Source organism: Pleuronectes platessa, chromosome 22, assembly GCF_947347685.1.
Source record: "Pleuronectes platessa chromosome 22, fPlePla1.1, whole genome shotgun sequence".
Classification (NCBI taxonomy): Eukaryota; Metazoa; Chordata; class Actinopteri; order Pleuronectiformes; family Pleuronectidae; genus Pleuronectes; species Pleuronectes platessa.
In genome coordinates, this window is record NC_070647.1 from 5,638,218 (window position 1) to 5,660,158 (window position 21,941).

The window sequence follows — 21,941 nt, forward strand, 5'->3', positions numbered from 1 at the left end:
TCTCTCATTCCCTGGGAGAGAAATAATACATTAGAGTTGCGACTATTGGATGTGACTCACTTTTTTCTTCAGGCTTTAAACACAGAGTGATAGGACGTCTGCAGTGCCTCGTATAATGGATTTCAACTAATAGTATTGGGAGCACTCACATAGAGTTCAAAGGCTTTGGGCGCGGAGTTGATGCTGCCAGTGGGTGAGTTGTAGCGCGAGACGTGGTCCACTGTCACGTGCGTTATCTTCACCGGATGAGAGAGAGTAATGGCATAAGTTCCCTGGGCACCAGGAAATGACCAACACCTCCCTGGGAGCAGTGGTGCCAGACCCTGGGGAGAGAGGAGATGCAATTAGGAAATAATATCTCCTTGTATGAAACTAATAGTCACCGACTTGTAGTGAACAATTCCCAGCCCCACAGAAGATACAAAGAATACAGAGCAGGGGTTAATAAATTATACCTGAATAACGGTCCGTGGGCTCACATCGACAGTCAACATCGTGTAACCAAACAGGGTCAAAAACTCCCTACTACCACGATATGTCTCTGAACACCTGGAAGTGATCACCCTGGCTCCTGCAAACAGAAACACAAAAATGGGTCATTTGTTTGAATGCTGAGTCATCTTTCTGCAAGAAAGGTACAGGAATTGTCATACTGAGCTTATAAAAGTGATAATTATAACTGATATGTGATGCTGATGCAGTATCATTCACTTAAGACAAGTTACAATGACATGGAGATATTCCTGACCTTGAACCTCGAGGGCAAAGTCAGCCATTTCGTCACCTATCGAACGTCCACTTCTTTTGTCATCAAGCATGAATACGTCCTGCTCCTGATAGACATTCAAATGGTACATAATTAATTTGTGTTGACATTTGTGACATCTAGAGTCGATAAGTAGTCTTGGAGATGATCTAGATCTAGATGATCTCTCCATCTACCTTGATGTGGTAGCTGAGCCACTTCTCCATGGCCTGTTGGATCTCTGGGGTTAGCTGGTTGTTGGTAGCTGAAGGTGGTTTGACCCCCTGGTAAACCAACAAGAAAGTTGCAGTCACATTTCAGTTACTCAATCTCAAAAAAACAACGGCAGGTTTGAAGTAAACAAGAACTAAAGATTAATACCTGTGTGTGTCTGTCACTGGCAGACGTCTCTAGCAGCACTTTTACCACTGCATTCTTAGTCTCCACTTCTTTGATCCTGTTACCAAGGCTGGACATCATTCCGGTCAAGTCCTGCATGTCTAGATCTATCAGCTCCTTGATCTGAGGGAGAAAGATATGGTCAGAGTGAATAGTTGTTTCTGCATTTGGGAACCATTTTTGCATCTTAACTAGTTCCTCAGCAAGATCTTAGATCCTGTAAAATTTCTCTCCGGTTAAATCACATGGACGTAACTACCTTGGGCCAAAGACCTTTTTTTTTAATGTTCAAAGGAAATTGTATTTTAAGGTGTAGAGTTGCAGAATTTGTCAGTACTGGCAATGATGTGTAATTGTAAAAATATACAGAAGTTACAGGGATTATGTTTCATTAATGATATTAGGCAAAACCCAGAGTCAGGGTCTCAAATCTGGATTAGGGACTACTCTAACAGAGCACTACTATATTGTATTGAATATAGGAAAATGTTAATGAAGAAATGCATGATTTAGACAAGGGTATAGTTTGAGAATCTGAATTCCTCAGATGCTAAATAGAAATTATAAACACAAATACACAGTGAGAGACAGGTATCTCCAGTTGAGTCCTACCTCCTCAGCAGCATCAAGATGGGTGCTGGGTTGATGAGGTAGAAACTTTGGCAGTTTGAAATCCACGAAATGGGTCAACACAGGAGAGAGTAGCCATCCACCTGGAGAAAACAAGGGGGAACAGTTCTTAGAGCTCCAAAGGTCTGAGAGAACAGCAAGTAGTCTCCTTGCCCGATGACCTGCAATCTTGAATCTTGTAAAATGTCAATGCCACTTACATAGAGATATGAGGATGAGGAGGACAAGCAGACCACAGGTCTTCTTCATGCGACTCCTGACTGAATTGTTCACGTTAGGACAAGGAAGACATATAATTTTTAGTTTTTTTTTCATCTGGAGCCAAGATATGCAGTGATTGTGAAACCACAAACTTATGTCAGGTGATAGTTGTTCATGCAACAATGTGAACATACCCCACACAAATCGACTTAACAATGCCAGTAAAACAAGCACAAGTATGAGCTTGAAGCATACATCAAGTAAACCAAAAGCCAAACATAAACACATCCACTATCAACTTACCTAAATGTCCCACATGCATCATCATTGATTTAGACTTGGCCCCTATCCATGAGAGTAATGCTGGAAAAAATGGAATATATCAGATTATTATGCAATAATATATAATATCATGCTTATTTTACAATGCCGGATAATTTCTACACTCACTCATCGGAAAAAATAAGGCACTAATTATTGCTCTCATGTATCCAGAACTTCGAGCTGAATCTTTTCTGGGACGGTTGGTAATACTGTAGGTGTAGGTAGTTTGTGTATTCCTTATTGTCCTGGAAGTCCTGGTAGTACTGGTAGTACTGTTATAATTGTTAATGGGCGGCCATCTGGACAGACCCTCAGACATCCAGTACCTTGAGTGCAATCGCGTGTTGTCATATGGTACCGATGCAGGATAACTGACTAGATAGACAGAGACAAAAACATGTTAAACAAAATTGTGTTCATTTTTTCAGGCTTTGACTTTCTTTTTGTGAATTACAACATACATTTACCTCTTCAAGCTTCTTAACAATATACTAGTTCCAAAAAAGTACCAAAGGAATACAGGTTGAACTAGATGCAAGACTGAACTTTACTCTACTTTGTTGCAGGAAATTGTGACTTTTTAAATCTAGAAAATAAAAATAAAAAACACTGCGCACAAGTTCGCAATTTATCTAACCATAAGACTTGGCTGCAGGGATGGGTGGCTGGGCAGCAGGAATGGGTGTCGTGTAGCTGTTTGCTTGAGTAGCATTCTTTGCCCCGTGGGGCAGATTGGGGTAGTTCCCGTCCCTCTTCCTGAAAACCCTTTAAAAATTGACAACACACACACACACACATACAGTTGAAGAAATTGGCATTAGAGAATTAACAAATGCTGAATTCAAGCTTGACACACACACACAGTGTTACATACTTGACAGGCTTCTCATTGTAGGATATATTTGACAGACAATGCGCATCTGATTCCTCATTTATGTTGTAGTAGCCAGCGGCTCTCAGGCGGGCACTCATACGACGCATGACTGAAAAACTGAGAGAAACAAGATATGAATTATCACAGAGTTAAACTGCACAGTACTGTATATGCTGGCTCTTTGAAGTTAAACACCTATGATGATCCCTAAGTAAATTATTTTGCCTTTCAAATGTGTAGCTGTTGACTTGCTTTGCTTTTCCTATGAACTTGCCTAAAGTTTCCTTTGAATAGTACACTATGGAACTGCTTTGCTGTAAAGCTAAAATGTTATGTCACCAGGCCCTTGTGTGATGTCACCACTACAGAAAAGGCACTGGGGGAAACCCTGATATATATAGTTTTGGAAATTTATGCAACTAGGTGTTGATTGAAATGTCAATTGTCTGTTCATATACTGAAAAAAACGCACCAAACATTGGCATGGTAAACCTTTATGAATGTGGCAATCTATTCAAAAGCAGCAGCGCTATTCCAGGTTAAGATGTGTAAAGTCACATATAGAACTCCTGCCAGAGCAATGATGCAATGTTTTATTTCGGTTTTATTCCGATCCACTGACTCTTTAGTGTGTCAGGAGGAGGAGAGGAAATACAATTGCATCCCTTCCCCTCCAGAGGAGTCAGATCTGAGGTTGTTAGAATAAAATGAATGTGTCAGTGACGCCTTGAGACAATAAGGGCAAAGATCTGTTATCACAGAGGTGGAGCTCAGATAAAAGTACATCAACATCACACTGTGAGTTTGTCTTTGTTTCCCCTGGCCTGTGTTTGTCGGTAGATGTTTGGATGGGTCTGGGAAGAAGAGATTTTGGCGCAAATCTGGATCAGGGGATGGATCCAGGATTGTTTAAAATGTTTTTTTGTTGTGAGATGTTCTTGTGAATTTCTCAGGGAATAATTCATGTATCTTGATGAGAAATACATGTTTAGGGGACACGCAATTTGGTGCAGATCCAAATAAAAATCTAGAGCTTCGGAACTTACATGTGCTTTCATTAGGGGACTGTTGAGCCTTTTCAGAGGTTCGCACTCTGCCTCCGATGTAAAACCAGTTTGACATCTGAAGCTGAAGCACCACTGGGGGGCTCTCTCGCACACTTCACTTGCTCTCACTCTTTCTCATCTACTGTAAACTGGCAGTCCGGTTTTCAAACTCAGTAAAGGTGGTTGTTTGGAACTTTGCAGTACGTGGGTGACATTCTGTAGCTGCAGTGTTAAGGAGGAGAAAACAAGCTGAGCCGACACCACATAGTTGGGTTGAAACATGACACTGGAAAAAAAGCAGCAGTAGTGAAGATATCGGGCCATAAACTGTAGAGATCTGAGTGTTTGAAATCAGCAAGAAATGAGATCAGCTTATTCTTAGAATTAGAATGACACGGCCTGACACGGTGCACTTAGCTGCACGCTACTTTATGAATGTCTTTAGGGAGTAAAGTGAAGCCAAGATAATTAGACATTTTTAATGTGCACTAAAGTTGAAATGAACCCAAGCTGTGGCTTGGGAAGCAAAAGTTATATTTGTATTTTTTTTTTAAATGTTTATCAGGTTCACAAGGTCAAGATCCGAGAACTTTCAGTCAGTCTCCACCCAGGAATGCGGCCACTCGGCTTTTAGCAAAAGTGAAAAATCCCTCTGGGTTAGTGTCATAAGGGGAATTCACATGAGAGCAGTTCAATGTCTCAGTGCCATAGGTTGAGTGGATTTGAATCGTCAAATATTTAGTAGCAGTTTAATATCAAATGTTTCTTTCTTTGCTTCCATTGGCTTTTTTTCCCCAGCACAGAGCATCTTCTTGTGATTTGGCACTTTAGAGGAAATGGGACTGAAAATATTTGGGCGGATGTAGTTGGGTTGTGACGATTGATACAAATCTAAACTTCGCCCACCTGCCAGGCCGCGGTTATGAAGCTAAGATTTCAGGAAATGAACGTGTCATTGAGCTGAGCTGTATATTATTGACACAGTTGTTTTTATGTTACACCAGGGCACAGAGACAACTGTTAATGGGCGACACATGTAGGTCACTCTCTCTCTCTCTCTTTGTGAAAGAAATGGTCCAGTGAAAAAAGAGCTTCACTTGTCATCAGTCGGCTTTGGAGAAGCAAAAGATCACAAGTTGCGGTCAACATCAATCCATCAACATGGAAACCAGAAAGACTCTGTTCTTTGTTTCGACTGCCAAGTGTCACTTCAGGAATTCTGTCAAAGCCTGAAGGTACAAAACTCAGACACGGCCAAGTTCATGTGTGTGTGGGTGTTCCTGTCATCGGGGGAAGAAGGTGTGAAGTTGTTGGGAATGAAATGATCCTATTGTAACTCTAGGGTGTACGTTTTCATTTCTTCATTGTTCTGAGCATTTATTCGCATCTTTGGCAGATGATTAAAATATCATCTCTTTCCTCATTCATAAGCACATAAGCACATACGAACACACCCCCACACACCCAAAGAGCCTGACTCAGCATTAAGTCTGTGTTTGCTGTTACAACTTGGTTCACGCTTAAGCACAAAATTATTTCCAAGTGATAAAGGTTGGTAGAAATTACATTCACAAACGTGTGAAATCTCCAAAAGAATTTTGGATGTATGACAGCAGGTATTTGAAAAGCACTGAGCCCATACATCAATAAACACAAGTGTAATATTGTCATGAATGTGATTAAATAAAGCGGTGAACAAGATAAATAAAGGAGAAATCAGCAGGTGAAATTTAAGGCAAAGTAACAAGGTACAATGCAATGATCAAATATAACCTCATGTAAATATGTGAATAAGTACTGTATTCCTATAAGATGACATAGAAGCCCATGTGAATCCAAATAAATTAAATTTGAATTTAGAGAATTTGAATATGTTTTGCTACAGCTGTCTTCTTAAATCAATAAAAAGACTTTCAGGAAAATGTCTATTTCAAATCTCACATGCGATTCTATCATGTATCAGTTTGTTGTTTTAGGCCAAATTATTCAAGACTTTCATGACAATGGGGAAAAAAATCTTTATTTTATTCTTGTGTCGTCTTGATGCAAATCTCAGCAAAAAAAAACCTAAACAAATCGTGTATTTTACTAAAGATTGTATGAAATGAAGTTGACCTAAATACAATTTTGGGCTGTTTTTAGCTCTACAATGTCAATTCCATACAACTATGACAGCACACATGCAGCATTGATTTTGATTATGTTTTCCGACTTGTAAATTCATTTTATGACATATCATGAATCAAATGCAAATTTGAAGGGCCTGACGGGAACTGCCTCGGCGTGGCCTTTCTCAGAAGTGGGTTGCAAATCCAGTCCTGGTGACTGAGATATGCTCAAGCAAGGACCGTTTTTTACTTCTGCGACTTCCTCCTCCTTCGTAATAGCCGTCAAGCAGCTTCACAGAGTTACGTCAGGGACAAAAACAAAACAGTCATCTCTCAAGGTCAACGAGTGTGTCATCTTTTTAATCAGCCTCTCAAGTTTCAACATCATAATAATGAAGTCGCAGAGTTAAAAAAATCTTGACGTGTTCAAGAGTAACATCCAAAAAGTTTCTGTGTAAACACATTTTGTCCTGAGCCAAAGCAGAAGAATGACCAGTATTTTATTTTACTTAGCGATGCTCCATGTAAAATAGATACTATGTGAAATAGAAATCATTATCATCAAAGCATGAATCCATCTTTACCCTCTCTCTTTCTGTGAAAATGGATTCCTTACTTTCAAATAATAATAGTTAAAATAGTGTTGTTTGTGCTTTTAAATCTTTAATCCTAGAATAACAATCCGACATTTATCAGTAAACCCGACAGAATCTGTGCACCCTCGCCAAGGTGTGGGTTCATTGTATTGAACCTAATTAAATAATTAAGTTTCCCTCTGTTCGTGATTAGACTCGTTCTCTGCTAGAGAAGTTTTCACCCAGACCACTCGGTGGAGGTACAATTACCAACAGTAGGAGAGAGCACCGTTTGTGGTTTATGTGATTTATGTATGTATGTCAGTGATGTGTTAAGTGTACAAGCTACTGGATGATCTGAATTTCCCACGGGATTAATAAAGTATCTATCTATCTATCTATCTATCTATCTATCTATCTATCTATCTATCTATCTATCTATCTTTAAACTTATACCCTAAATGGGTCGCCAAGTTATCATTTCATCATTTCAACTTTTATGCTCTCCATCCTTTGCCTTTCTGCCAAATATTATAAATATTAAAAGTTGATTTGCCTGCTATAGATATGTCATTACGTTGGACTTTAAAGTTTGTATGAGTGGTTTTGATCATGTACAGAAACTCAAAATTATAAGGCTGTTATTGAATAGTTCTCGATATGAATGTCCAGTTAAATCAAAAAGCGTTGGGAAATATGGAGAAAAAATCAAACTGTATCACAATCTGTATCAATCTGAAGGGAAGACAGGTATGGACAGCTTATTGCTATTATAATACATAGGAAAAAACAAATAGACAACCAGTCGAGACTGTCTGTCTTGCTGTCGTCTTTAAGAGCCTCCATCCTAAATTAAATCCTTATAATAATTTGCATTCCACCTCTCTACGCCAAACCTTCTGTTTGTTACACAGGAAAAAGTTTCCCAGCCTCGCCTCCGGACTTTCCGAGGGCCAAGACGTGTAAAGCTAAGACTTAAATTCGCACCTTTACTGAGAAGTCACTGTTTCCTTGTTGTTGCAGCCTAATGACAAGTGAATCAGATGCTATGAGGAACTGTGAGGAGTTTCTGGTGCAGAGACACACCCTTTCACAAAGAGCCCGGTTCTTTATTTGAAGAGAAAGTTGACTTCGAGGACGTGTGGCCTAAACTGAGATTTAGCTTTTTATTTCAAATGTGCCGTTCTTGAACTCAGGGACACTGTCAGGGACTTACCTTCATGTCGTATCTCTCAGCTCGACAGATGAACAGGAGCTCTGTGGCAAGGGTTCCTGCCATTCAGGAAACAGATTATTTACATTTCCAGATTTTGGATCAGAACGATTCATAGGTAGCCAAACAAATTCACAGCTAAGGCCCAAAAAAGATGCTGTGGAGAATTTGATCTAATGAAAAAAGTGTGGGACTCCTGAACATGTGATTTAGCATAAATCTCACAGGTTGCGGTGACCTGCTTTTGCAAAATGAAAATGCATGATTGTACTTCAATTCGGAGAAACTTACGGAGAAACAAATGAATGTGAGGAAATTCGAATGGATATCAGTGGATGGTGCTTATACCCCAGCGGGAAGTAGACGACCATGGAAGCAGCTCCTACGAATTGGGTCCTCTGGATATGAAGGAGACCCCCCCCCCCCTCCCAGAGACAAGACGCTGATGGTGGGGATGAGGGATGGAGCACGAAGGTAGGACGTCTGATGAAGGTTTCTGATTGGATGGTTTAAGGGAGGTGACCGAACACACAGAGGTGAGCTGGTGCAGGGATGGAGGCTGGCCACTCACTGATCGGGGTACTGAGCTGACAGCTGAACGACAGGAGGGAGGAAGAGATTACTTTAAAGATTGACGGCTTACAGGCGATTGGCGTCAGGTTGTGGTTGGATGAAAAGAGAGAATGAGCTGGTGGAGCTAGTGGGAACTGTGCATGTGGGTAAGGAGGCGTGTACAAGAAGATTACCTTTTGCTTATCCTCATGATGTTGTGTCTGACTTCCCCCTCGTCTTTTTCTCCGACACTTATTCATAACTCCTGCAAAATCTTTATTCTCCTTTTGTCACTTTTTGTGTGTATAATTGAGGGAAAGGTAACTCTGAGTGCTGCATCTCATCCTCGCTGTGAGAATAAAAAAACGACAGATGCAGTTGTTCGCTCACCCACTTTAAACCCTCTGTTTATCACTGGCCTGGTTACAATCAACCTCTTGTGTTTGTGCCAGGCGAGGCGATCTAAGTGACAGCAGCAGAACAAACATGACACTGTTGTTAGACTGCTGAGAGAAATCCTAGGGGCAGGTGCGGTGTAGATGGCTGTACTTCTACACTGGAGACTGTTTATGCAGACACAAAAACAACACACACATTGTTTCTCCATTCGTAATCCTCTCTATTGCCATGCTGCGTGCCAGCACTTCAATTTTATTTGTACAGCGCCGAATCATGACGCGCATTCTCTCAAGTCAATTTACATAGTGAGGTCAAGACCTTAAAACAATAAAGAGAAACCCAACATTTTGACGACTGTGGAGAGAGAAATCTCCCTCATTAAAGGGAAGAATCCTTTAGCAGAACGAGACATCTGCCTCGACCAGTTGGGGTGGGAAAGGAGAAATGGGAAAGAGAGGGGAGTTGGGTGGAAAAGAGGGGAAAGAGAACGGGGGGCAGTTGTGATGACCCAACTCATGCTTCTGCTTCGAAGCTACGCTGTAGCTAGGCGTATGCAATGCGTAGACGTGAAGGCTATGCACAGGCCTACGCCGAACCGTGACGTGGACCTCCCCAAAAATAGAGTGTGCAGAGGCGATGCAGACCACAAGAGCTGTGATTGGTCCTCTTGGTGGCATCATTTTTCCGGCAGACAGTGTTTCCGCAATCTCCTGCTTCCCCTCACTCGGTTTATTGGTCGTGCAGACCGTCTACCTCTGACGTCTTTCTTTTCTTTGTTGTAGTTTTTTAAGAAAATAAATTGCTCAACTCCAACATTATAACACTAAGCATTGTTCTGAGGTAAACAGACGCCAGAGAATTTGTAAATAAGCAGACCAGCAACCGGAAGAAACCCAACACAGCAGCATAGAAACTGTACGACCACTACCGTTTCGGCCGTGTTATTGCAAAGCGACGCACAACCACTTACGCACAACTGGTCTAGTCTTGCTGACCACCCAAAGCTCTTTACAGTAACAGTTTTGCCATTCAGGCACACATATTCATACATTCATCTATGTGCAACACTGTCTCTATGACAGATCAGACTGTCAGGGGCAACTTAGGGTTCAGTATCTTGCCCAATGACACTGCAGCATGTGTGGTGGGGGAAAGCAAATTCAGTTTCATATTGTAAAAACATTGCCTATTATATCTTCAGTCATATTCTAAACCAGGTATGATGAGCACAACGTTTTCTAACTTCACTCTGCGCCATAGAGACGTCCAGCACATAAACAATAAAAAGTGACCGTATATTGCAGAACTGTTTCGGGGAGGACTCACAATTGAATGATGAGTTTTCCTCAAATGGCTCCAGACAATTAAAACGGGCCAAACAAACAGGTTTAGAATGGCCACTGCCCTAGTTAACACAATTGCCATTTAATTTGAAAAGACATGATTCATTTGTTCGAACCAAACAATTTTTTTAATGGCTGTGTTTAGTGGTAAATACATTTTCTTTCTTCATGTAAATGTGTAGGTGTGTGAGTTTCAGACGTGGCTGACAAATAAGCTGTGCATGGGCACAGTAACATACTTGGCACAGTCAGACCTTTGCTGCTCTGATAGATGGCCTCTGACAGCAGAAGGCACCTAGAGACTAGCGGGACAGGGACGAACAGCCCGTATGCAGGTATTTGTTATGTCCCCCGAGGATCTTTGCCGAGCCTCAGGTCACGTAGGCCCCTTCCATCAGCCACTGTCCCCTCCCAGGACGCCGGCATCGTCCGGGGCTCCACAATGCTTCAGGCGTCTGCCACCTTGAACCATCAGTCTTGAGAGAGAGAGAGAGAGAGAGAGAGAGAGAGAGAGAGATGCTGTATGAACCTGGTAGAAGGGTAAAGGCAAAATAATGGGTTATTCCCACATCACACTCTTTCAAACCGATCTCCCTCTGTAAATGTTAAGAAACATGAGGAAACAAAGAACTAGTGTACTGAGACATGACACATGATGTTAATCACCACTGATAAATAGTTTGGAACAGGTTTACATCAGAGAGGTGTCCTCTATCAAACGCCCTCTCTCTGTTTCAGTGAAAATGATAATGCTTCACGTTTTCATCCACAACGTGATGTGATTGAATTCCACCACCAGCACGAGAAAGCAATCTGGTGCAATTTGGCTCCGAGCCGGCCAGCCAGCTGCTTGAGGGGGTTCACCTGTGTGATGTATGGCTAATGGGGGGAGTGGGAGGCCCGCAGGAGGCTGAGCTCACTGCCTAATGTTACAGTGAAATGGATCTGCCCCGGTCGGACATGTACCGAAAAAAGAAAAACATCCAGTGGTAAACAGGAAGCAACAGAATTTCTAAAGCTCACATCATCCAGATGGGACTGAAGAAATAATTCTTCACTCGTATTCATTTATGACTTCTGAAGTAGCTCCAGAGCATTAACACAGGCCAAATGAACCGGCCATTCCAATCAGGCAGGTTTAGAATGGGCACTGCACACGTAAGGTTAAACACAGCAGGTGGTAAAGGGGGATGAGCAGAAACTCCAGCATCTAACCACATGTAGGACTGGGATGCAGAAGAGGCGGAAGAGCGGTGAGGAGGGAAAATGAGAAAGAAGGAGTAAACCTCGGTAGTTAACATCTTTTTTTTTGCCCGCACCATTTTTTTTATAAAATTTGAAGTTTGTGCAGATCACTCCTTAAATGCCTGAACAAGATGTGCTCATGAATGTTTATGGCAACAACAAAACCAGTCAGACCTGCATAGCGATCATTCAGGTAATTAATCAGGTAATCCGGTGAATTAAGTCGTATGATAGTGATGTCACAGCTCTGCACCTGTAACCTTACCAACACGAAGATCCTGCTACAGTGCCTTTAAGGGGTGTGGTGTATTTTTTGGACAGCATGTGGGCATCCCTGAGTCACGGACAAAACTCAGGACACAGTTGGGTGGGGCTTCTGCCATGTTAGGGCGGAGCAACTGCTACATGTGGGGTTGTTACCGCCTCTAGAGTCACTGTCATGGACATCACCTGGGTCAGTTGGGTCACAAGAGTTATGGGTTTATTAGGTGTTGAGCTGTCTGGGGAGGGATCAAATGATTTGGGTTAGGGTGAGAGTGGCTGATGACAAGATCCCACCAAATTATGGTGTTTTTCTGTCTGACTGAATAGATGGGTGTGTTGGTAATGTGTTTTTGTTTCAGTGTGAGAAGGAGACAACTTATTTTATTCATTATATAACTGTAGTATGAAATGATGAAATGAAGAAAACTGAAATGGCCAAAACTGTCCACAAGGTGCATGCACTAAGGATAAGATTTCGATTTTTCTCTAAACTTGTTTTTGAAACTAGATTTATTTTCAAAATGTGTGGCTCCTGCTCTTTGTCGACAACAAATTGAAGACGGTCAGAGCTTCTGTGCTCTAACATGAGGAACAACGTAAGATTGACATCACTTTGTTGTTGTTAAATCGATGTTCATTCACTGAACATTAACTAAATCCACCAGTTATATGAGCATATGCTGAGACAAAAGATAACACGGGAGAAGTGTAATTCGTATAGGTTTGCTTACCCTGCAGTTACCCTGTAATAAAACATAACACTGTTTTATCCTGTGCTATATTAATATTTCCTGAAATGCAAGAAGGCCTCACAGAGCTGTAAAAAGCTAAGCTTGCAGCCTGAGGGGTGGTAATGCTTTCTGAGGGGAAACACCTACCTCGTTTCAGTGACTTCAAAACTGTCAAAACCTTATTTACTAATCGAGTGACATCCGGTTTGGGTGATCATTATAAAAGAACAGTGTTCGTCTGTTTGTGGTAGAACTTCTTAAGCGATGCAGAAGTCTTCACCCCATCTTTTCTGAAATTTCCACGTTATTGTTTAGAAGGTTGCATGCATAAATACCCTCAGATAAAAGAATGACCAGTTGTTAAAAATGAACTACAGTACATCATTGTATGTGATGATATGCCAATTAGTTGATTATAACATGACAACAATCAGTGGGAATCTTTAAAGTCATTATATTGGATCTTTAAAATGGCCCTATAGAGATGAAACTAAAGCCCGGCATTAGCAAAATGGAGTGGATCATTTTGTGTTACGTGATTATGGTCAGCATAATCTCACTTGAGAAGGGGTGAGTGGTGGTTTAAGTTTGTGGGCGTGGGTCGGTTGGTGGAGTTGGGTAGACGTTTTCCCCAGTTCTACCATGTCTTGATACACTGGTACCATGCTCCCACATAAGTTAACACCCTAACTCCAGGGTCATTAGTCCATCAATTATGGGCTGTAATTATACTGTATTCAGCTGGTACCTGTTGTTCTACTTCTGGCAATTAATGGGTGGAAAAATGCTAATTGAGCTAGTGTTTAATTTAAATGATGATAATTTCATAATTACAGTGTAAACTTGCCAGTTTGGGTGTGTCATTTTAAGTGAACTGCTACCTAATGGTCTGCAACGTATGATAAACAAGAATCTAAACCAGGCAATGACTTTGTTACACGAGAAATTATCTTCATCTCTCTCGTGGTCCATTCATACTGGAATAATACATATATACTTCCTAGCTATTGCTAGTAGCAAAGTAAAAAAAGCTAATTTAAAGCGGTTTTATTTTTTCAAAGCGGCACACCAAGAGACAGATGATGAAAAGAGCCTGAAATGTCCTGATTGCCATTAATTTGCATGGACCAAGCCACAATAGATGCAGTCCATCCACCATAAAGGAACTTGAGAGCATCTTTCACCCCCAAAATGTTCAAGCTTCCTAAGCAGGCTCAGTATTAGTCTCAGCCACAATGTGAGGTCATCTGGGTTATTTAATGCAGCACTGCTTAGAGCCATGGACAATGTTTTATAGATGTTTCCACAAAACACTGCTCAATACTGGTAAACTGTGTAAAACCAGTGGAGGGTCTTGTGGAGCGGTCATATGCCCTTGTCAATGCGACCAAACGGTCATTGGCTCGATTCCCAGAAAGCCCCCTTCCGCATGCTGAAGTGTCCTTTGGCAAAGTACTGAATCCCAAATTTCTCAAAATGCTGCAGATACTGCAGATTCACTATATTTGAATGTGTGTGTGTGTTTGAATAGGTAAAATGTAAAAACTTAACTTTAAAATATGGAACCATTGTTGTAAATGGGAACATTCATGGATTGGTCTCAATAAAATCTTAGCTTGTATGAAGGTATACCTGTGGACCCAGACATACTTGTGGGATGGATGGGCTCAATCAAATAACCATTATGGCCATCAACAAAAGGTCTTGATATCTAATATCGAAAGGTCAAGCCCTGTAACATAACACTTGCCACAGGTCCTTGGGGAATTTGAGTAAATTATTTCCTTCGATGTAAACACAACCTTTCTTCTAAATTGCTAAAGTATTATAAGAATATGATACAGGCATATCTAACTTCTTCCACCAAGGAGGTTATGTTTTCAGTGCTCTTTGTCTGTCAGCAGGATTATGGAAAAATGACTGAACCTTTGTCATTAAATCTTGGTGGAAGGGTGGAGTGTGGGCAAAGTAAGAACCTGTTCACTTATGGAGTGAATTTTGATTAAGAATTGATATGCGGGATCTCTTTTCATATTGTTTAGCATTGCGACACAGGTTGTAATGTCATTTATGCTCAGATCTTGTTTGGGGAAAAAAAATTCAATGCAGATATTTGGGCTTGAGGGGATTTAGTAACATTACTATTGTACTAACATGGTCTTTCAAAAGGAAGTCAGGGTAAAGAGGAGGTGCCACATGCCAGTAGTGCAACAACAAGCATGGGTGTGGAAGTAATGTCTTTCACCTCTTGCATATTACAGTACTTTCCCTGATCCATCCACCCAGTTCCCGCAACAAGTGCTCAAACAATTAACAAACTTAAGAGGAGCTGAATACCTGAGATGGGCTGAGTACTGGATTGGTAGCTGAAATCTTTGTTTTTGTTTATGAGTCAACAACTGGGATAAAAGCATGCCTCATGTGCTATGTATTCTATTATATGTGATCAAGCACTTAATGTTTCAGTGTAGCCTATTAAACAGAGCAGGCATCAGTGTGAACCTGTTTACACTGATGCGTTTCAGTATCTTGATATCTTATGTTCATAAGGATAAACAAATTAGTGAAGGATTGTGAATGGAAACGGAAAACGTAAAACTTTTGGGGTCATTTAAAAATCTAAAATGTTGGCTTTTTTAAAACTAAAAGTGATGCTGGCATTGGTACTGAATGGTAGTCCGCCAGCCTCTTCCACATTATTTGTATATTGAGATTCAATCACGGTGGGATTGGGATGGAATTGAATCTAAGTGGAACGCGTATGCGGCGAACCTGCGTTCATGTTATCTACTTCACAGTGTTTTCTACTTACAATACCTAGTATTGCACTCAAGATTAATTTGTTTAGAGAGCAAATTAACTTTCATTGTTTTGGTTCAGTGATCTGATGGCCCACGGATTAAAAACTGTAAAAATGATGAGAGGAGTGTCAACAGTGGGTGTGCAGGGTTTGATCAGTCTCTGGGGATTTCCTGGCTCTACTGAGGCACTGGGAGATGGAGATGTCTTCCGGGCAGGGCAAAGAGCAGCAGAAGATTTTTTGTCTCCTTCAGTTTTAATTACTTTCTGCAGAGCTCTCCCCCTTTTTGGCATACGACTGTGATGCAGTATGCCAGCACACTCTCGATGGCGGAGCGGTAAGAAGGTCACCAGTAGCTTCTCCTTCAGTCGGCTCTTCCGGAGCAGTCTCAGAAAGTGTAGATGCTGCTCGGCCTTCCTCACCACTGCCCATGTGTTTGCTGACCAGGAGAAGTCCTTGGAAATCTGGGTTTCTAGGAACTTGAAGTTTTTTCTTTGGGGTATTGGCGTCTGAATACTGTGATGTCATCCGCAAATTTGATGATTGTATGCATGTTAATAAGTGTTAAGGTTGCTGCATCTGCCTACCCCCAAGGGTCTGTGTGTTGTAAATAACACCAGCCTTCCTACAAGTGTGTAATGGCTGACATCTGAAAACCAGACACTCGTTTCTTTCTGTCTTCTTTGTTTCTGCTCTGTCATCGCCCGTGTTTAGATAAGCTATGTTTCATTTTTGGAAAGTACTTGCTGAGCAAGATGTTTCAAATTCTTGAGGACATAATGGGACTCAGCTTACAATTGTTTTAAAGTAGTGCACCAGGTATGAAAGATTCTTTCATGCAAGTCAAAGAACAATAACAAGTTGTTCCAATGTCACAGCAACAGCGGTGTCCATGAAAAGGTAGAGGGCAGCATCAGGGTTAAGACCTTGACCATGGACCACTGAGTTCATAGTTCGGGTGCAGCTGGGGACCTCTCTAGCATCTCTTTTCCTCATTTCATGTCACTTTGTAAGAAGGCAAACATTTGGCTGACTACTTGGGTCATCTAAACAAATTTCTTGACCATAGTTGCTTCTGAATGTTAAAGAACACTGGTTTGAAGAGTATGAGAAAATTTATTGGATTTTATTAAGGTGTTTCAATCCTTTCCTGGAAGTGTCACTTCCTATAAGGTCCATGTTGTCCCTCTTTTATAGACTGTCGATGTCAAAACTCCATTTTAAAATCTACTGTGGAGCAGACATCCCTGGTCTGGCTCCAGACCCAACGGAGCCAAGATGTGGAAAACCAGATCCTATGTCACTATTTGTAAGGGACCTAGGTCGACCTCTTCCCAATCCCTGGACCCTAAAACCTCTATTCTAGACAGGGAACGAAGTGCCGTTAACCTGACAAAGCAGATATTTTACTAGCACTGTTTAATATTTGGACGGAACTGGCTGAAGGGGGTCAGCAAGCTTCTCCTTTCCTCTGTCGCCCCTTCAGCGCGAGAGGGTTTTCCCCATCTGGAGATGAGATACAGATAAAGGCCATCAAACCAACATCCCACTCTGAACTGAGATCCAGAGAGTGTGAGAATAATGTTAAAAATTTCTATGATGTGTTTCATATTGTTTATTTCAGGTAATTTGATCAAATTCCAACACTGTACAGATTTAATGAAAGCTAATTTGAGATTTCAGAAGTCTGTATTCTAACGTGAATCTACGCCATTTAAACATTCACATTTTTTATTTCTCTTACCATGTAGCTGCATGCATTTCTAAATGTTAGTAATGTTTATTAATGTTATAGTTCATTACACTCTTATTCAAATAACTTCTAATGTTGTTTATACTCATCCTTCAGTGGTTGCGTACAGATGATCTACATTTGTGTTATTCACTTTGTGTCTTGCATTGTTTAATCTTTTGGTTGTCCCTACAGTGAATGTTATTGGGTCATGAGGGAGATAGAATATGTGACCTCCCCTCTAGGCGTTCAACAATTAGACAAAGCAGAATCACTACTTCTCCTCCAAAAGAGAAGATCACAGTGTGATCGCCCCCAGGCACGTCCGCCCCCTCAGCTGAAAAACAGTGGTCACACACAAACTTAGGACACTTTCATACTCATACACTTCACTACTTTTGCACTCTTACCTAATTCCTAAGTAAGTAAAACAGCGTTGCTGCCAAATCCAAAACGACTGAAGTAAATGGCCATCACTCCTTCAAACGTAATACAACCAGATACCTCCATACTGCCCCTGTGGTGTCACCCAAGTGTACATAAGCCCCAACATTCAAATTTAACCCGAAATTGCATCATTTACACTGTTTTTGGCCTAAATGTCCGCTCTGATCCTCCTAGTAGCTGCTGCAGTAACTGCAGTTATCGTGAGTTCTTGCGATACTTACGAGTTCTCATGAGCCGATATCGGCGACAACTGCATGAGGAGAATGTGTGTGCGACAATGCGACACACGTACACGTTCACACACAAGAACAAGACTGACACCTCAGTGTTTTAATTAGCATGACCACAAACAACGTCCTCTATAACATTAAGGCTTTCGTAAAGTCAACACCCATGAATGTTCTTACTTGGATGATTATGTTAAAGGCACACTTGCCAATGCTTCTTCCGGCTGAACCAGATTTTAGTGTAATTAAGCCTTGGTTAAGAGTATATAAGCCACAGAGATCAGATGGGATGTAGGACAGTTGCTCCGCTGAGATATCATATAGAAGTTCAGTGCTGCAGAGTCTCACAAACTCACAGACAACATGAGAGCTGTCGTAGCCTTCTTGCTGCTGCTGTGTAGCCTGGCTGTCAGTCATGGTAATGGTCGTGGTATGATGGGTATGTCTGGTCGTGGACGTCCTGGTCCTGGTCCTGGTCCTCGTCCTGGTCCTCGTCCTGGTCCTCATCCTGGTCCTCGTCCTGGTCCTGTCCGTAAGTCACTGTCAGATGATTTTATGTCACAGTGGTTGAAACGGTATTTGTGAGATTTTTTGTCTTAAAAGAAATACAATGTTTCCACACACAGGATGGAACTGCAGGGAGGGTCCTCGGCTGTATGGCGCCATGCAGATTGATGCTGGAATGGGACAAGTGGTTGTAGCAGACAAGTACAAACGGACGTACTTCCTCAGTGGACTTGCCTTCTACAGACTGGGCAGACTGGGCATGAAGCATGTCACAGTGGGAGCTGGGGGATTGTGGGGAACTTGCCATGCCAACAAGGTGTACAAATATGTAGCTGGAGACTTCAAACTTGCCAAAGGTAACTAGAATTACATTGATTTTCTTACTGTATAATGCATTGCAGAGGGGGTTCAGTACAATAATTATACTTGGACAATATAATAAGAACACAGCTGATTTCCAATGTTTGCATTGATCTTCTTCTTCTTCTTGGACTCGTCTTCAGGTCTGTCTATGTACCAGGTGGATGCTGGCGGTGATGGTCAGATTGTTGGGGTAGGATCCGGCAGACATAACGCCTACTGTCTGAAAGAGGAGAAAGCTTTGGGCTACTGTGGAAGAAACACCCTGAACTGGACTTCCCTCTCAAGAAAGATGATGTACTACAGCTGTGGCCCAAGGATGGGATGCTGGGGAGTCGACAAAAGTCACAGGATCTGGGTCACAAAGGTTGGTCACTGAAATCTCATTTTGGCATCTATCGATTTACTCATTGATCATGACTACATCCCCATGTATGTGCGCTTCTTATGACAGAATATATCACCAACCAACTGCAGCACTAGTGGCTGGACAGCCGTGCCAGGGCCAAGAATGAAAATGATTGAAGTGTCGTCAGACGGGAAAGTTTATGGCGTGACGACAACCGGCAAGATCTACCAAAGGTAAGTCAGGGGTTTTCGGTCTTATATATTACAACCGGGTATTTAAATATTTAACCAAATTCAAGTATTTATACCAAAAACAACAAAAATAACAGCATCAAAGTCCGAATCCAGAGAAAAGAAAATCCGAACTTCGAAGTTGATACATTTACAATTGAACATAGTCTTTCCAAGATTTATGGCTCCTATTAAAATCAGTGTAAAGCTTATAAATGGTGTTAGTGTTGCCTGTAATTACAGCTCTCAGTTCATGTCAATTCATAAATGACTTTTCTCTCAATAGAGCTCGCATCACCAACGGTTGCAGACAAGGCAAAAGCTGGGTTCACGTCCCAATATGCATGCCTGTCAGACACGTGTCTTTCGACCAGTGGAATCTCTGGATCGTGACCACCTCTGGTTTGATCATGAAGTGCTCACACTAATGTCATCAGTCTGTCTTGGCTCTCATCCATTCAAAGTTCTTCATTTTCTATCAAATCATTCAGTGCACACAGTTAATAAATGATTAGCGTTTGATTTTTTTCTACAGAGTTAAATCTCTGCTGTAAGTGCACTCATCTTCTCTTTATTAGACAGTTTATGTGGTAATCAGTGAAAAATATGTCTGCAAGAACTGATTAATTCATAAATAAATGAATGTGGTCTCGAAGCAAGAAAGAAGTGAGCATTGTTGATTCTTCCAAACAAAATGTACTTAAGAGGGGTAACCTTGCTAAAAACCTTTCTTTTTGGTTTCAGTGTGGTTTTAACGCTCCTTGTAGAGTAAATGTAAATGTTCAAAATCAGCAAATTTGATAAAGTTTGATAGCAGAATCACTTCCAAGTGTTTCCTTAATCAAGATATATATTTTTTTATAATAAACTTCAACCGTCACAGACTATGATGTAAAAAACAGACTTCATACCATTATGAAGTTTATTTGAAATGGCTTTCATGATTTGTTCTTCGACAATGTCCTCACCACAACTTCACAATAATGTTTAAATAATCCAGACGATTTTATGTAAAATTCTATAAATGTAATTTTATTTTCACCCTGCCTTGTACCATGGTAAAAACTGATAGGAAAAACTGAGGGTTTTCTCTTGAACATGGACGGTAACCATAGATGTCAAATGTCCTTACTCACAGTAAGAGATTAAAACACAATGCTTTGTATGAGAGATAAAAAAAAATCCACAAAGTAAATCATCGCGGCTCAGGTGTTAAAAATCCTTTCAGTTATCTGTTGCACTTCTGTCCTGCAAACATGCCTCAATACTGCTCCTATGGTGTCATCCAAGTGTCCGCAAGCGCCAAAGGTTTATGCGGGTAAAAACGTGTGCAAACTAATATTTCACCCGCAGCAAACATATAAGATGATCTACTAACGGTGCGCACTGAGGACTGCATAAAGAATTAAACGTGCTGTCCATTTAGTAAGTTTGCTTCAATGAATATGCATTATCTGGCGTTTCTACCTGAGTGCGCAAAATATTGGGAGGAGTAGATGCAAATACGTTAATTCAGCCCACCAATGTGATTTACAAAGCCTGAAAACAATTGTTGGGATTATGACTAGGTCTATATTTAATACGTTTGAAAGGAAAGTGCTAATCGGCACAGCATTGGGCACAATTGGATGCAGCCAAACAAAACTGAGCATTCACAGCCACTAAACAACATAAAATGTACATTGACTTTCATTTTGTCTTCCTATTTCCTTCTTTTTGCCAACATTACATTTTTATCTGGGGGTGTTCTTTTTCGCAAGCTGTGCTTGTCTCCAGTGCGTTCATCTCCCCCGGTGCGCTCTTCTACCTCTTCTGTCCCTGGTTTTCTTGTGACCTTTTTTTTCTCCTTTTGTTCTGCTTTATATGTCCGGCCATCTTCTCTTCATTTCATTGGCTGTTCTTTTTGTTTTACCCACAGCACTTACCTTCTTGCGGATACTCTCCCATATCGCTTTTCTTTGTGTTGTATTAATATTTCTTAGCTGTAGCTCAACGACATGTTTGTTTGCCTCCTCCACTAACACCTCCAATTCCATGGCATTCAATTTCGCTTTGTGCTTGCTTCCGCCCATGGAAGATTACATTTGATGTAAAAACCCATAAACAGTTAAATAATATCCTACATTCGAAAGTAGAATTGTTTTGAGCTGGGAAATAACCCAAACAGATTTATGGTTAAGCCTGGAAAGTACGAATTGCTTTTGCCACATTTTAAGAAAGCAAAGAAAACTGACCAGTCATTGTTCTAATTTGCATGAAACCAAACACTGTCCTCCATAACATAAGGGCTTTCACAATGTCATCTCCCATGACTATTTTTTATCTGGATGACTATTGTAAATGAAACACTTCCTGCTGAACCTGTTTTGGTGTAGATACGCCTTGGTTGAGAGTATATAAGCCACCCAGACCAGTTGGGATGTAAGACAGCGGCTCCACTGAGATATTATTTCAATCTGCAGAGGCTTACGGACTTGGAGACAACATGAGAGCTGTCGTAGCCTTGTTGCTGCTGCTCTGTAGCCTGGCTGTCAATTTTGTTGATACTGCTACTACTACTCCTACTCCTACTACTACTCCTGCTACTACTACTACTCCTACTCCTACTACTACTCCTGCTACTACTCCTACTACTACTCC

At 41.2% G+C, this 21,941-nt stretch overlaps 2 protein-coding genes across 2 annotated transcripts; one reads left to right on the forward strand and one right to left on the reverse strand.

Annotated features, from left to right (window-relative positions):
• Window positions 1–122: 122 nt before the first annotated feature.
• Window positions 123–8,705, reverse strand: LOC128429163 (uncharacterized). Its single transcript, XM_053415447.1, has 13 exons — window positions 8,407–8,705; window positions 8,119–8,174; window positions 3,174–3,290; window positions 2,937–3,064; window positions 2,426–2,674; window positions 2,279–2,338; window positions 1,975–2,034; window positions 1,757–1,857; window positions 1,127–1,267; window positions 943–1,029; window positions 749–833; window positions 456–571; window positions 123–323 (listed from the first exon to the last, which is right to left on the reverse strand). The coding sequence occupies exons 3-13, from the start codon at window positions 3,278–3,280 to the stop codon at window positions 123–125; spliced, it is 1,335 nt and encodes a 444-aa protein (XP_053271422.1). The 5' UTR covers window positions 3,281–3,290; window positions 8,119–8,174; window positions 8,407–8,705.
• LOC128429132 (fish-egg lectin) lies at window positions 3,953–19,956 on the forward strand. The gene is made up of 6 exons (XM_053415420.1): window positions 3,953–3,971; window positions 18,257–18,387; window positions 18,482–18,718; window positions 18,866–19,089; window positions 19,177–19,304; window positions 19,588–19,956. The coding sequence occupies exons 2-6, from the start codon at window positions 18,288–18,290 to the stop codon at window positions 19,727–19,729; spliced, it is 831 nt and encodes a 276-aa protein (XP_053271395.1). The 5' UTR covers window positions 3,953–3,971; window positions 18,257–18,287; the 3' UTR covers window positions 19,730–19,956.
• The last annotated feature ends 1,985 nt before the right edge of the window (window positions 19,957–21,941 follow it).

Bases quoted from the DNA above. Each gene is read 5' to 3' on its own strand.
- LOC128429132 (XM_053415420.1), top strand. From the start codon at position 18,288: ATGATGGGTATGTCTGGTCGTGGACGTCCTGGTCCTGGTCCTGGTCCT. The intron at 18,719-18,865 runs GTAACTAGAATT...ACTCGTCTTCAG, and splicing joins AGACTTCAAACTTGCCAAAG to GTCTGTCTATGTACCAGGTG. The intron at 19,090-19,176 runs GTTGGTCACTGA...TTCTTATGACAG, and splicing joins ACAGGATCTGGGTCACAAAG to AATATATCACCAACCAACTG.
- LOC128429163 (XM_053415447.1), bottom strand. From the start codon at position 3,280: ATGCGTCGTATGAGTGCCCGCCTGAGAGCCGCTGGCTACTACAACATA. The intron at 1,268-1,756 runs GTAGGACTCAAC...TTTCTCCCTCAG, and splicing joins ATCTTGATGCTGCTGAGGAG to ATCAAGGAGCTGATAGATCT. The intron at 572-748 runs GTCAGGAATATC...TTCTGTTTGCAG, and splicing joins CTTTGCCCTCGAGGTTCAAG to GAGCCAGGGTGATCACTTCC.